The sequence below is a fragment of the Neopsephotus bourkii genome, unplaced genomic scaffold, assembly GCF_033783945.1.
Source record: "Neopsephotus bourkii isolate Nb327-2 ecotype Australia unplaced genomic scaffold, CSIRO-AGI_Nbou_v1 NB_1589, whole genome shotgun sequence".
Lineage (NCBI taxonomy): Eukaryota > Metazoa > Chordata > Aves > Psittaciformes > Psittacidae > Neopsephotus > Neopsephotus bourkii.
In genome coordinates this window covers 1,801,943-1,817,418 of record NW_026902065.1, presented here as the reverse complement: position 1 = coordinate 1,817,418, position 15,476 = coordinate 1,801,943, and the positions used below count along the sequence as shown (strand labels likewise).

At 42.2% G+C, this 15,476-nt stretch overlaps 1 protein-coding gene across 1 annotated transcript in view; it reads right to left on the bottom strand.

Moving 5' to 3' along the window:
- ISX (intestine specific homeobox) overlaps positions 1-13,726 on the bottom strand; it is a 29,233-nt gene extending 15,507 nt beyond the window's left edge. Inside the window, exons 1-2 of the mRNA XM_061371728.1 lie at positions 13,451-13,726; positions 4,790-5,032 (exon numbers count right to left, since the gene is read on the bottom strand). Of these exons, the coding sequence (XP_061227712.1) occupies positions 4,790-5,032; positions 13,451-13,622 (415 nt within the window). The 5' untranslated portion in view covers positions 13,623-13,726. The remainder of the gene's footprint in view (positions 1-4,789; positions 5,033-13,450) is intronic.
- Positions 13,727-15,476: the final 1,750 nt, after the last annotated feature.

Genomic DNA, 15,476 nt, shown 5'->3' with positions numbered 1-15,476 from the left:
AGCTAAATAAGTACTCATAAGACCTTTGAAATAAGCTTATCGAGGTGTGCAATCAGCTTTACAAATGGTCACATTACACAGATTTGACTAGCAGGAACAAATTAATCTCTGGGTCCTGTGTAATACACCCTTCAGACCCAGAGTTCCCAGGACAGCAGAGGCTGATAGAGGAAAGCATTGAATGCTAACATTTGCTCTAAGTAAACAAAAACAAATACAAAACAACCCCAAACCACAAACTCACAAAGAAACAATACAAGCAGTATTTATTATAGTCCTCCAACTGCTGACAGCTTTGCTTTCTTCTGTGCTCACTTGTATCAGTGAGACTTCTATGTGAACAGAATCTGAAGGGTGGGAGTAAAGGATTCAGGTGTGATTGTAAACAGTCAGTCTTCAAAGAGGGAGAAAAGCAAAGAACCAGCCTTCAACAATGCCTCAGGTAAACGCACCAAAACAAGGTCAATGGTCTGCTGCATTTCTAAATGTATATAGGAATACTGCACTTCAGAGACACATGGGTGCAGGGTCTATTCATGCTGATAAACAGAAGACTGGTAAGACAGCTAATGGTAGCCAAATTATATATATAGGCATTTATTTTTTCCTCCTGCTTTTCCTTTTCATTTAGAATTGCTTCCTTTTGTTCTGCAGGATAATGGGATGCTTATGCCCTTTCTTGCAGTCCCTTTGGCATATTCTGGACAGCTGATATTTATCTGGGATTGTGATTACACAATGCTTCATAGTCTCTTGGCTGCTTTATAAAGGCATTAAGATAAGCCAGCATATTGGGGAAAAGACTGTTCTGCAAGAGATAAACCATGGTGTTTCACACGGGTACATGGATTTAACCATATTGTCCACAAGTGAACAGTACAAATTAATTTATGGAGTTAGAGAGAACATTAACACTAAGGTAAAGATGCATGCAACTGACATCAATTACAGAGGGGACATGAATTACACTGGAAGTTCTCCAGAACTGAGATCATCTCTAAATTTCCTATTGCATTTATTGCCACAAGAATTTGTCAGTATGCTTTGGGATCAAAGATACTATCATAATAATAAAATAATTTGATTAATAAAAATTAATAAAAAGATCCCTGGGCTTCCAGTCAGCAATGTGCAGAGGATATCTGCTATGGAAATATTTGGGTGACATTGACTCATTATGGCATCCTCCTCTACAGTGAATAAAGAAGACATGAGCTGAAGGAAATAACACATTCCAGTTTTTCCAATGGCCTGAAACCTTCAATTTCTGCTGGAATTAGGAGTCAGCTCCATTTACTGAGGCCTGTTCTACCTATTATTTCTCAGAGAAGAAATCTAACAAGACTGGGCATCTGCCAGTGTCTTAAGGTGATGTTGCTATCTGTCTGGCTTCTCTGAAGTATGGACTGCTCCCTCTCTGGAGTAAAGGACTGCATCTATTGCCTATGTGCAGTGCTGAGCACACTCGTTTGGATGTAGTTAGAGCACACACGCTTGGATGTATGCAACCAGACCCAGCATGTGTAGAACACATTGCAAAAGAATTGCCCATAAGGATGTGAAGTAGGCTGGGATTTTGTATGTGGCAGTCTCCAGCAATTCACACAGGCATGTGGGCAGGTAATCCTCTCAGGTTCCAGTGCTTGGCTGTCGTGAGCTGGTCAGGTTTCAGGGGTGTCATGTAGGGCAGAGAGAAGGAATTAAATGGAAAGTGGGAGCTCACACCTTGGGGCGTGTTGTTGGGATGCTGACTGACCTTCCCAAGAGCTTGCCCTCCTTGTTCTTAAGTTTTGAGGACCCTAGCAATGATGGTTGTACACAGCAAACCAGCAGCAATTAATCATTTCACAGGGAGCTGGCCCAAGCACAGTCTGTACCCAGCTCCAAAGTAAAGGCCTCTCTCAGAGTGGTCTCCTAAACCAGATTTTATAAGCACTGCTCTCAGGAATGAGTTTTTCTGAACAGGTTCTGCTGAGTTTTTCATGCAGAAGACTACAGGCGAGAGCACCCAACATTCAGAGCAAAGGCTTCCAAATTCAAATAGGAGCTTAGCAAAACTAAATGTCACTGCCAGCATGTCTCCTGCATGTGAGGGCTTTTATCTTTCTTTTGCTTACAATGCAGCCTCTAAGTTCAAAGTGCAAGAGGCATTGCTTCCTGTAAATGGTTTGTGATAAGGGCATAAATCTGTTAAGTTTAGAAGACACTGCATTTCTAAGCCACTTTGCCACAGAAGGCATTTTTTGGGAGAAACAAATTTTTAGGAACACTACAGAGTTACAGAGTTTGCTGGAAATACCCTCCAAATTCACAGTCATGACACAGCTGGGGTGCTGTTGCTATCTCAGACTACCTGCCCATGAAGGGCATAATGTCACAGCCTTCTCCCCATCTTTCTCTTCCTATCCAAAAAAGCACCAGACAAACCCCAGTTCTCCTGCCACCAAGGTGATTGCATAGCCCTCTTGATTTCTTCTGCTCCCTGACACTGTACAGATGTGTGTTCTTAGCCAGAGCCTACTGCCCTTCCTCACAAATTATGCAGGTATTTTATAGAGATAGAGGTGGGCTGTGAGGAAGAGGAAAAGGAATGTCCAGCCAAGGACTTCTGGTGTCTTTCACATCAGAAAGTTCTCCTGGTGCATAGGGTTAGTGCCATTGCCCTGACCACTTGTTGGCATCCTCAGTGCAGATGTGAGGGAAGTCCTAGGGACACCTCCATGGCACATGCTATGGGCATTTGGCACTGCCCTTGTGCCTTGTTAGGTGACCGATAATCAGACTATAGTTACCATGCCAAGAGTGTGTCTGAAGCACCACAGAGTTGATAGGCATTGAAAGGGAAGTTAATTTGCTATCAGCACAAAATGTAAGGATTAGAGGCTGTTTTCAAGGGTGGTGCAGTCTACCTCTCCTGCAGGAAATGCTACTGACCTTGGCTGGCAAAGATGACTCATGCCACAGCCAGAGGCAGGAGAAAAAGAGCCGCCAGCTCTTCTCCCCTAATGTAAAGTAGAGAAAGGAGGCTGAAGCTTATGATGCTGGAAAGGATTTTAAGCCCAGGCCTCCAGCTCTCTGCTAAGAATGACACAGTGCATGAACGGTATATGAAACATCACTGTGCACTGCAGGGAAAATGCCAATCCAGTGCTTCAGGATCTTCCCCTCCTCCTTGAGCCAGTTTCCATCAAAGGCTCAGCAACTGCAGGAACCATTAGCCTAGAAAATGGCAGATCATTAAACCTCTGCTTGGTTTCAAAACCCCACTGCCACCAGGGAACAGAGGGATTTTGTTTCAAATGCCTTTAAAATATGTTTCCATTGAAAGGGCCTGCTCAGATTGGCTTGGCTTTGTGCAGATAATTACACCCTCCCCAGCCTGCTTTGCTGATGAGGCTGGTACCAACCACTGTGCTGGTCAATGAGGCTAAGTGCTGAGTTGGGATAGTTGCCTCCCTCCTCTATCACCCTGGGAAAGCCACCAACCAGCTCCGGTGTGATTACTGTGGCTGGGGACTCCCTCCTGCATGAAATATATTCCTTTCTAGCCGTCATGCGCAACTCCAAATACCAGGTACCTACAGCCCTAGCTCTTCTGTGAGGAACTTGATTTTGCCCTGCTGCCATCAGCTGCATGCAGCTTACAGGACAGAGATAGGCTAAAATATCCAGTTATCTTACAAGGCTTCTGTCTGTGTCAAGACAGATGCTGTCTCATGCAGGAGAAGGAGGTGACAGCAGCTCATCACAAGACTCGTGTATACCATAGCAGCAGCAGCAGGAACAAGTCTTTTCTTTCAAATGTATTTCACAGAGAGAAATGTTTCCTTTGGCAACTTGCAGAGTATGGGCTGAGGAAGATGTGTGAATCTCAGTGAAGCCAGCTGAACAACTGCATCTGTGGTCACATGAGCTCCATTAGGAGTCTTCCATGGCCTTAATTGGAATTGCCTTTTTTTTTTTTTTTCTTTCAGAAAGGAGTGAATAATAACAAACTATGCAGGAAACACCTTATTGCTGCTACTGAGTTGTTTTCTCAGTTAGTATGATAATCTGTATTAATCTTTCCTAAAACCCAAAGAACTTAAAGCACTTTTTTGCCACAAGCTCCAAATAAACTTCAGTCTGTCTGTTAGGAACTTGTCTTGTTCAGGTACCATGCATCCTACTTAGTTTAAAGCCTCTGTGCAACATATTGGCAAAATATATTTGTATTACCCTTTTCTTTGGTTAAGAGACATACTGCTGTTCACCAGGTCTCACAACTAAAGAGATTACCAGACCTGCCAACGTAGCCAGGCTTGACTCTGCCTGGCCCATCCTGCATGCCAGACCTACTGCACATGGACAGTTTGCCTGTGTGCATGCTGATGACCTCATTGTCTGTGCAGTGGGTCCAAGGTGTATGGAACACATGGAGCTGATTTGTCATGTTCAGTAGCCTTGTTCCCCACGTTGTGCAATGCCCATTTGCCAGGAAATAGGCGTTGCACAACCCGGGAAGAGATGCTGCTGAACACGGTAACTGTAGATTGCCACCCCAACTAGAAGGGTAATAAACACCCCAAGCAGTCCCTATCACTAAAATTGGTAGGGTTGGCAGGCCAGGTTTAGATCTTTAGCTCAAAGGGTGAGTCTCCATGTTTTCGGTGGCAACACTGAAGAATCACCCCTGTGACTCAGCCATATTTGTGACATCTGTTACTAGGTATTGCCATGTACATCACTGTAAGATAGTAGCTATGGTTTTGGGTACTGTGGGAGAAAGTCTGGATGTAGAAGCACTCACCATGAAGTGGATGGCCCACTGGAAAATCACATATCTGATCTTCCTCTTCCTCGTGTTTTCTTTTGCCTTTCAGGTGTTGATGTCGTGCATCCTCGCCCAGGAGGGAAGCTGGGCTGTCAGTAGGTCTTCTGCAATAAGCTGCCTGCATGTTCTTTGCCCTGGCTATGGGTGTAGTACACATGGCAGGGAGAAGCATTTTGGCTGAATATAAGTCACAGCCTAACTGACTCCTGCTGCTGGAATCTGTGAAGGACATAGCACAAAATAGCTTTGAATAAACCAGCCATTGTTCAGTGCATCTTCCAGTTTGTGTGAAAAAATAGAAGCATGGATGTGGGCTAAATATTTTAGCATTCAAACCTGATAATATTTAAAATGGCCTTGATCCTTCTGTGCTGTGCATCAATGCCAAGATGAACCCATGTTGCGGAGGTATGATCCTGGTGAATTTGACCCTAAAATCCAGCCTGTTCTCTGCTTCTTTCCACCTTAAAACTTTCAATGGTCCTTGTGGAATATTTTCAAGAAGGGATTGTTGAAATAAGGAGGCACACCCAGTGTCAAGAAAGCTGAGCTTCCTTGTCAGTACCCAAATCAGTGGCTGCCTTTTCTAACAACTAGGAAGTGCAGTAGATATGGAGTGCTCTGAAAATCTGTCAGCAAGATCACTATGGAATTTGCTGTATGTCAAATGCTTTTAAAAATTGTTCGTTTCTTAAATGTCCCTGTAGGTACATCTACCCTACAGGAAAATGAGCCAGAATAAGCTAAAGGTCATTGTCTTCCCTGATTTAGGTCCATTCGTCCTTTCTTCTACATCTGGGCTGCCTGCCTCTCAGATTTTGGCATTGGATAATTCTAGAAGCAGCCTTTGCCCATGACGTCAACAGTATCCATCTGCCTTTGTGATAGGTGACACTGGTGATATCTAGGAAGGTACTGACAGCTAACTCATCTTCATGAAATCCCCTGCATGCTCTTGTTGACAGGACAAACATAAGAGAAGTGCATATTGGCCCATTTTCAGGAAGTGCAGCCATATGGTTATGTTAGATTTGAGCATGGGCACTACAAACAGTGACTGTCGGAGCTGAAGGTAACCGCAGTAGTAGTCAGTGGTGACATGTGCTAGGTGATGAAATTGGTCACAGAAGCCATAATCTTTCTTCTGCCTCATTACAAGCACTATCAGCTCTGTGTGTACAGGGGTACTGCAAATATCTTTCAAATTAGTTTTCTGCCCTTGTAGATGTAGTGAGTGCTTACTCTTCTTTAAGAGTAAGTGGAGCTCGGAAGGACATACACTGAAGTATAATATGCTGGGAAGCTGCATTGCTCAGGCTGGGTCTGTTGGTGGCTCTTAGTATCGCAAGAGAGGATGCTAGACCAAATACTCCCACTCTTTTACCTCCTTTCTTCTACACTACAGCCTCACCATAATCCCTGGTTCCTAGTGCTTTATGTGCTGCCCTTGGTAGATGCAATCAAGGCTTGACTCTTCAGAGACAAGATAACCATGTGTGTGCTGTTTTAATGTCAAACCTAGAATTTGATCTAGTTTTCCTCCATGCCTGGATTTCTTTGCTGGGACAGGCAGAGGAAGAGGCAACTCATAACCATAATGGACCCATTAGGTTCCATGTTTAACATAACACTGAAGTGAATGTGGCAGCACAGGTTTGGCTGCTGTTACCACCAAAGAACTTTAAAATCTTAATGCATTAATGGACTGCAAGCGTCTTTTTATCGAGCAGTTACCCATACCTAGGTTCTGGGGTTTGCAGCACCTGTGGCTGTTCCCCTCTTATATCTAAATAACAGCATGCATGAACCCCAACAGTTTATACTGGAAGAAACTCCATTATTTTAATACATATTTTACTGCTGGTGCATTGGCAAAGCATCTAACTTTTTAGACTTGTCAAGAACTTTATTTTCTGAACAAATAACAGTTCTATTTGTGATCAGCCTTGGAACAATGATAATTATAACATCCAGAGACAAAGTGCCCCTTTTTGCCCTCGGTGAGAGCCCACATGAGGAATTTTACAGAGAGCTGACAGTGACATGAAGAAAATGCAGTTACAAGAGCACTGGAAATTAGCCAAAGCCTCATGTCAATAAAGGATGACTGTTCAAATGTTATCTTTTCAAATTATCACCAATCTTTGGGTAAACTTCCAAACACAATTTCCTGCGAACCTTAAAAACCTGGTATGAGGTCCACCTCTGTGTTTGAGGAGTATTGTGCAAAATGAGATTAATTTAATTCCTTTTGGATCAACTAGGTTTGAGTTTTCTGGTAAGAAAACAGGTGAGGTTTTGAACAATATTTGTGGAATGAAGGAGAAGGATAGACCTGGCAGTGGTCACTGGCTCGTGGCTGGTATTAAATGATTTATTCAATAACTCAGAGAAAATTAGTGTTGGCATAGGTTTTTTATATCTCAATCCCCCATCCCTAAATCGAGGACTAGATGCACTCCTTTGCTAGATGTGATGCTGAGAAAATGGGTATGCTACAGAATCAGTGGTGCTTATATCCTACAGTAATGAAGAATGTAACAGTACCTGAGCAAGATGCTTTTACGAGCAGTGATTAAAGCTTTCTGAGAATGACACTGCCATTTTCTAAGTTATAGAAGACTTTTCATGCATCTTCATCCTTCATACACAACTTTCCTCCCTCTGATTGTTTTTCTGAGATGTTTACATACTCCAGTGATGAGCACAACTTTTGTGTGTGCATGGATAGAATAATTATAGACTGAAGAGGAGAAAACAGGGAGGGAATGGAAGACTGTCCTCGGCAGATGGGAAAATACCAATGTCGCTGTGAACTGGTGAAAAGGAGTGGGAGGATCGGTTGTTTGAGATAGAAGCGTAAATTAGAATGCTATGAACCCTAAAGAGAGTCAGAAAAGATCAAGAAGTTTTCTGGAGGATAAGATTAAAGGTAGATGATATTGAGCTTAAAACACATATCTGAGACTTAGGAGCCCTAAAGTCTAGTTCTGTTTGCATTGCAACCTTCTCTGGTACCTGTTGTCCTGAACAAGCAAGAAGACTGTCTAAAGTGATATTTCTTTAGGCCAGCCAGTATTTCTTAGTGTCTATTCATGTCACTCCAGCAGAGAGCTATGAAAATACCTACAAATTGGCATGGGGTGAAATTTCCTCCAATTGATTTTCTTTTCTTTTCTTTTCTTTTCTTTTCTTTTCTTTTCTTTTCTTTTCTTTTCTTTTCTTTTCTTTTCTTTTCTTTTCTTTTCTTTTCTTTTCTTTTCTTTTCTTTTCTTTTCTTTTCTTTTCTTTTCTTTTCTTTTCTTTTCTTTTCTTTTCTTTTCTTTTCTTTTCTTTTCTTTTCTTTTCTTTCTTTCCTTTTTTTTTTCCTTTCTTTCTTTTTTTTTTTTTTTTTTTTTTTTTTTTTTTTTTTTTTTTTTTTTTTTTTTTTTTTTTTTTTTTTTTTTTTTTTTTTTTTTTTTTTTTTTTTTTTTTTTTTTTTTTTTTTTTTTTTTTTTTTTTTTTTTTTTTTTTTTTTTCTTTTCTTTTTTTTTTTTTTTTTTTCTTTTCTTTTCTTTTCTTTCCCCTTTCCCTTTTCTTTTCTTTCCCCTTTCCCTTTTCTCTTCTTTCCCCTTTCCCTTTTCTCTTCTCTTCTCTTCTCTTCTCTTCTCTTCTCTTCTCTTTTCTCTTCTCTTCTCTTCTCTTCTCTTCTCTTCTCTTCTCTTCTCTTCTCTTCTCTTCTCTTCTCTTCTCTTCTCTTCTCTTCTCTTCTCTTCTCTTCTTTCTTCTCTCTCTTCTCTTCTCTCTTCTCTCTTCTCTCTTCTCTCTTCTCTCTTCTCTCTTCTCTCTTCTTCTCTCTTCTCTCTTTTTTCTTGCCTTTTCTTTTTCTATTTTTTTTCTTTTCTTTTCAGGGATGGCTACGACATTTCAGCCTGGCACAACATGAGACACTTTATACTGTCATGCACAGAAATTACTTTGACTTGTGGCTCAAAATGGTCTTTTTAGCTTAAATTTCAATTGCATAGGAAAGGATAGGAAATATCTTGCAAGATAGTAAGATTTCCTTTTGGAAGTGGGAGGTTATTTCAGATGGCCTAAGTTCCATCTAAGCCTTTCTGTGTAATTACTGGAGAGAAAGACTTGTTGTAGGCATAGGGCTTATGACTTTAAGATCTTACTACAGCTGTGAACAGAAAAGCCTGTCACTGAGATATGGAAGCATCTTTTTATTGTGCTGTTTTTCTCTTGCTTCTTTGCCTTTTTTTTAAGGTGGATTGTTTTGCCTTGTAAATGGTGGGATGAACTGGTGATATTGGCCAGGTGGTATCTGTTCAGTTTTATTCCTTCAGCTTGTTTCCTCTTTTGCAATAAAGCTGGGTGGAGTGTTGCTAAGGGTGAAGTAAACAATCACCATATTGATATTTGTGTGTGAAGCAACAGTTGTATTCCTATTAATTTGCATGTCCTTAACATAATGGGGCATAACAGGCAGAATGACAAAACTGCTCTATCTGTTACTACTTTTACTATTAATTTTCCAGGTGTAACGTACTCATCCCAAACTCTCCTTGATTTGATAAAGAACCTCCTGCTGGTGGAACTTCAGTGGTGGTGGAGTAATGAACAATTATTTCAGATGTAGTTTCAAGCACATTGAAATCAAGTTCCCAGGGATTTCAGAAGAAGGATTTCTTCTGAAATAAGCCTTCTAGTCTTTTTTGTTTAAAATGAAAGATTTGGCACTAGGGAGGAGAGCAGCACTTGGCGGATGCTTATTTGTGTCACTTGCAAAGGCCATGGTTACCCTTTTGAGGCATCGTGACTAAAAGAAGAGATGGAAAGCGCAGACTGAATACTAAAATGTCTTCTTGTTCACTGTTCCTTTTTTAACTTAGTAAGAGTCTTTCAGTAGATGTCAGATCAACAGATGCAGTTTCAGGCCACCTAGTAGTTGTGTTTGTATGCAGTAAGCTCACTAAAACTGGAAAGTCACACACTCCTGGGAACTCTGCACAGTCCTTATTCCAAGTGCCACAGGAATTACACTCAGCAAAACCTGCAAACTTCAAAGTCAGGCCCAGAGATCTTCTCATACATCATCAAGTCCTGCCCCAGCTTTCCATAAGAGGCTGCAACTGTAAATCACAACATCCTTTTTGTTAAAGAATCACAGAATTATTTAGGTTAGGAGCAACCTCTAGAAGCCATCTGATCTAGCACTCCCAGGTTTTCTTGGGAACTTACTCCAGGGCAAACTTTGTCTGTGTCCCTAATTTCTGACATTCTGCATCTTCTGGTTCTCTGGTATTACCCATCTCCTCAGCTCTTAATTCTATATTTAGACAAGTGTGATCTCAGTACCTAGGCTGCCTAGATTAGCAGATGGGGTGGATGATAATTTCTGGCCCTGGTATTTACCTTTTGGTAGCCATGAGTATGTGTGTGGTGCCAGCTCGCTCTCATACGGATCGTGGCTTGGTTCAGATACATACCATATGGGATATGGGAAATGTTCCTAAAATCCATAGTAAGGTATAACTCAGGTCTGACCTGTAATACTTCCTTCTTTGCTGAACAGTGTTGAATTGTTCTGGGAAAGGAGCTGGATGTGTGTCCCCTCCTGGAATTTCCAACAAGTTCCCTTGCGCATTTCAGTGCCCTGACCTTGGCCAGCACTGAGGCAAATTACATATAGCTGACTATTTACACAACTTGTTTAATGGCAGTTATATGGCATGAAGTTGAATGACTGATGAAATACAGCAATTATCCCAAGATGTACAGCATAGGGTATTGCACTTCTGAAATAAATAAACCTTATCTGCAAAAATCGGCAGTTCTGCTGGGAAAACAAAGGGTAATAAGCCTAAGTATCAATTTGGTGTTAGTGAGAAACCAACAGTGAAAAAGATTCATTTTCAGGATTTTTTTTTTTTTTAAACACTCTTGGTCAATAGCAAAAGCAATGTACAACAACAGTTTGGAATATCTCTACAGCTTTCCTGTTTGCTTAGCTCCAGTGACAGCTAAATGAATCTACTATTTTCATAAGTTAACATTTCACATTGCCTTAAGTGTATTAATCCAACCTGGCTTTCTATCAGGGGAGAAAAGAGTTACTATTCTCCCTTGGTACAGCTACAATCTCTCACTTGGCTAGGTGATGAAGCGAAGTCAGTGACGAGGCCTGGCTTTTCTGCCTGCGTTGCTTTCAAGGTGAAAAACTGACTGTACTCTCAGGTGGAGCAATTTGGGATGAGACAGTGCTGGCAGTGCAGTAATGCAGTCCTAGGAACCCATCATGTCCTGCATACAGATTTGTCAGACCTTGCACTTGGAGCAGCACGCTTAGCTGAAGCATACAACAAAATAGGGCTTCAACATATTGATCACAAAACAGACTTAATATAAAAAGGTCCTGTCTCTGACACGCTTCTCTGTTCTCAGAGAAGAGTTTCATGCTGTTAAAATGCAGTTCTATGGTCCATGTTATGAACAGCGCTGACTCCATTTTCAGTGGTGTTATCTGTCTCACTTTGGATCCAGTGGCACAGGAACTGCCCTCTGGAAAGGACTTTGAGTTCACAAAATCTCCCCCCATAGAGCCCACACCAGCATTTCTACCCCTTCACAATGTAGCACCTGGGCTCCTTCGGCACTCAAGCTCTATTATGCTTGCTCCAGCAAGCATAATATCCAGGACACTGGATGAATCACCAGCAAGCACAATATGTTGTCCACTCCTACAAAATACCAAGCTCTTACTTGTTTCAGGGCCATATTTAAAACATGACCTGGGCCTGCTGTTGTTCCAGTCCAATCTGCACTGGCAGCCTTAGGAGGCCTCTAAATGCTGCAGTCCTCCAACAGCACCAGTAGTGAAACAGCCAAGCAACTCTCACTGTGGCAGCTTCAAAGATAGACAACCTTGTCTGTCTTCAAAGCTGTCCTTTCTTTGCGCAGCAGGCTGGACTTCCACATGACCTCAATAACTCCCACCCAATGTCAGTTATCCTATGTTCTGGGAAAACCCAGCAGCATGCTGTCCTTCTTCCCCACACATAGGTTTCTGTGGAAAGGCGCGGGTACTGGCGCAAAGACAGCGGTTGCGTACTCAGCCCCATGCTTGGGGCTCCCAGATCTGTAAGGTGTCTTGTGGGCTTGTCTCTGCCCCATGGTTAGGAAACAAGTTCTGTGCAGAGTGAATGAAATTACCCTGTGTCAGAGCTGAGCGACAAAGGGCAAATCTTGTGCAAAGCATGGCTGAGAGGCAGCGTTAGTGGGACTGGTGACTAACATTACAATAGTAAGTGAGGTGTTCACTTCATTGTAGTTTCCTTCCCAATTTAGGTCTTGTTTTCTTTCTAGTCCAGGTCAGTATCCACTTACGGACATAAAAAGAGCTGAAGCTATGCAAATAAACAATGATTACTTGGACTGCCAGGGTTTGGAGAAAGTCTCTCCCTTACTGCTGGGTGATTCATCCAGTGTCCTGGGAAATGGGGACCTGAACCCATGAAAGAACGTCTGTGTGTTACAAAAATTGAAGTGGAGCCTTAAGCTTTGTTAAAAGCAGTTGAGCGAGAGGTGAGTGAAACTTTTCTGTCAAAACTACAGGTCATTTTCAAGTTAAGTGGATGTGTTTGTATGCTTAAAACATCTCCATTTCATGGATGATGTAAATTAAAAAAGAAGGAATACTAAATCCTGAAAATTCTGGCCATTGGTCTTTGTTTAAGGAAAATAAAAGAGAGAATTTCTGGGGGGTAAAAGTTCACTCAAGGCCAAAGTAACTAAGCTGAGGAAACTGAAGTTAAAAAGGCTAATGCACTGCTGGTTTGGTAAGATTGAAGTCATGCTAGTTTTCTACTAGCTGGCTTTCTTTAGTTTATGAAAAAACCTAATGTCCCTGATGATAAGGAGAAATGATTAAACACAAATGCTTTCTCTTTTCTTGTTCCAGCAATTGAGTTCTAACACTCCTTAGCTAGCATTACCTTTGCAGATCAATTCTCCTGCTTGAGGATGAGTAGTCAAATTTATCAGAGAATGGTACTAATGTGAGATTTGGCTGTAATTCCAGACAACAGTCAGCTCTTGATTTAAGTGAAACTGCAACAACTTCAGTATGTTTCAGCAATTTTAGGTAACTTCCTGAATTTGAATGGCTGTCCTTCCTTATGGCAGGGGATTTTTTTATTTTAATAACAAGAATATTGTTTTCTAAAGGGAAAGACACTGGGACGGTGTTGTATTTGTTTACTATAAACAATTCTCACTGTTACTGAAGAGAGCTACTTGCAGTAACTGTTCAGGTTGCATACCCACCTCTCCAACGACACTGGGACTTCATAATGTATAAAATCCCACCAAAGCCTGGGAACAGAGCCCAGTCTACTGCAAAGTTGAAAGCAAATAATTTTTTTTAAGGATCATTTCTGTATATACAATTAATGATTTGTACCTGATTCAGGAAATCCTAGATTCCTACAAAAGCTAAAGAATAAAAATTCTACATAATCATAGAATCACAGAATGGTTTGGGTTGGAAAGGACCTTAAGATCATCTAGTTCTGCCCCCCTGCATCAAATGTGATAGCTCTAGGGGTTAAAAAGAAAGGAGCATTTTCATTAAGTGGTATAATTGGTACTTACCAAAGGCCAGTGGTGACACTGCTTTTAGGGATGGTGGTCTCTCTGCGTAGCTACTTCTGTTCCTGGTTTCCCTACTTAGGGCAGTGCTGGCAGAAGGTTTCTTTAAGATCTCCTCTATGGAAAAGGACAGGCTGGGCTTCCTCTGGCCAGCACACCCCTGGGGGTCTGTCATCTTCTTGCCAAAGTGGCTACTGGGCAGAGAGTGTTCTCCTGCTCTCCTGGCTCTCGGTGTGCACCAAGACGCATGTGCCTGTCTCTCTTCACCCGTGCCCAGCCGACCTGCAGCAGCGCTCGGAGGAAAAACAAAGGCCACTCAGAGTGAGCACATGCGCCTGCTCCTCACTGCTGATCAGCTTGGGACCAAGACATACGCTCCTGTGTCTGGGGAAGGCAGCATTACAAGTGGGGGTGTAAAGTCTTGCCCATCCTACCCACTGCCCTGCATCCCCCAGCCAGTGCAGATTACAGAGCTCCGAACCTCCTGGGAAGATGTGTGCTCCTCACAGACCCAGGTGGAAAATGCTCTGGGAAGGATTACTTCTTGTTGGTAAATCCTGTTGGTGGGGCAGTTATCCTCCTTTTCTGCTTTCAGGCTGAAATCTTTGGCAAACCCATTGGATTTGTACTATTACAGAGTTAACCAGCAGGATGAATACTTGTCCCTTGAGTGTTTTACTAGTAAGAGAGAAACCTTGTGAACTTCTCTTGCATACAAGAGAGAAACCTCCCTCGCTTGCAGTTCCCAGGTTAGCCTTCAGCTATGTCCCCCACCCATCAGCTTTAGTTCAGATTCTCTTTTCTACAATTTTGGAAACCCTTTGAACTTTCCAAACAGGTGCTTTTCAACATCATCCAATCTTATCAGTCACAAGAGAAAAAGTGATGGCCTCTGCAACATGCTTAGGAATAGGAATTAGTGCCCTCTGCCCCCCACCTATAATCCTAAAGATAAAACATTTTTTTTTCCCCTTCTGAGCTATGAGGGAAGCTAGCTTGGTAATTATCCCAACAGTTGCTTGTGTCTCCCAGGCTGGCATCCACCGAAGGGGAGAAGATTTCCTGGATAATGAGAATGGATGCCAGTGATTCCTTTCCTGAGCCTTTTCTGTCTTGTTAATTCTTATTGTGGGGAGAATGTGTGGTTAAATGCACTCCTGTTCCTTCCCTTTCCCTGCCCCCACTGGCATTTCTTGCCTTCTTCTGGGATTGCCCCTCACCTTTTAAATTGCTATGGTTGTGTCTCCTTCTCCTGCTGATTCTTCTCTGTGTCTTCCTTATCAGGCTCTTATAATTGTATTGGCAGGCCCTGCCTTATTTGTCCAATGAACTGACAATTCTTGTGCTGATATCCCATCATATGACCTCTCCAAGGAGTGGAGACCAAAATTACTGTGTAACCAGGGGGCAATAAACCACACCTGATAAGATGAAAGGCTTTTGGCTTATTCCAGATTCAAGATACTGGTAAAGCAGTGGGGGTGGTGGGGAAAAGAACAATGAAAGAGGTAAAAAATGGTGCAGCCAGTGGTGATGAAGAATACTTAATTGTCTGATTTTATTAGTCAAGCTTCTCCCCAGATGACAGGGTAGACAAGAGAGTGTCTTTCACACTAATGAAATGCATGGGATAGAGAGTGGGAAGTGCTTTTCTTTGTTCCCTTTTCATCCCTCTGCCTGGTGGCTCAGTGGAGCTGTCTGTGTAAAGGAGGATCTCATTCCTCCCTGGTTCTGTGATGAGGTGGCTCCGTAAGCAGAGGACACCTTGCCATTTCAATTGATACACATAGGAGGATACTGTTCTAGGCAAGCCATCCTCTGCTGCATTTCTGCCAGTGCCTGTAACTCTGGCTGGGGACACAAAGAGGGATGTCTTCCTCTAGAGTGGGTAATTTTATGGGCTGAGAAGAGGTGAGCGTGTCATCTGTATGGAGAAGGAATGGAAAGAAAGATGCTCTGAATCTACACCCTTCATGAAAACTGTTTATTTAACGACAGAGTCGCCCTTTTCCCTCATGATTTCTGATTC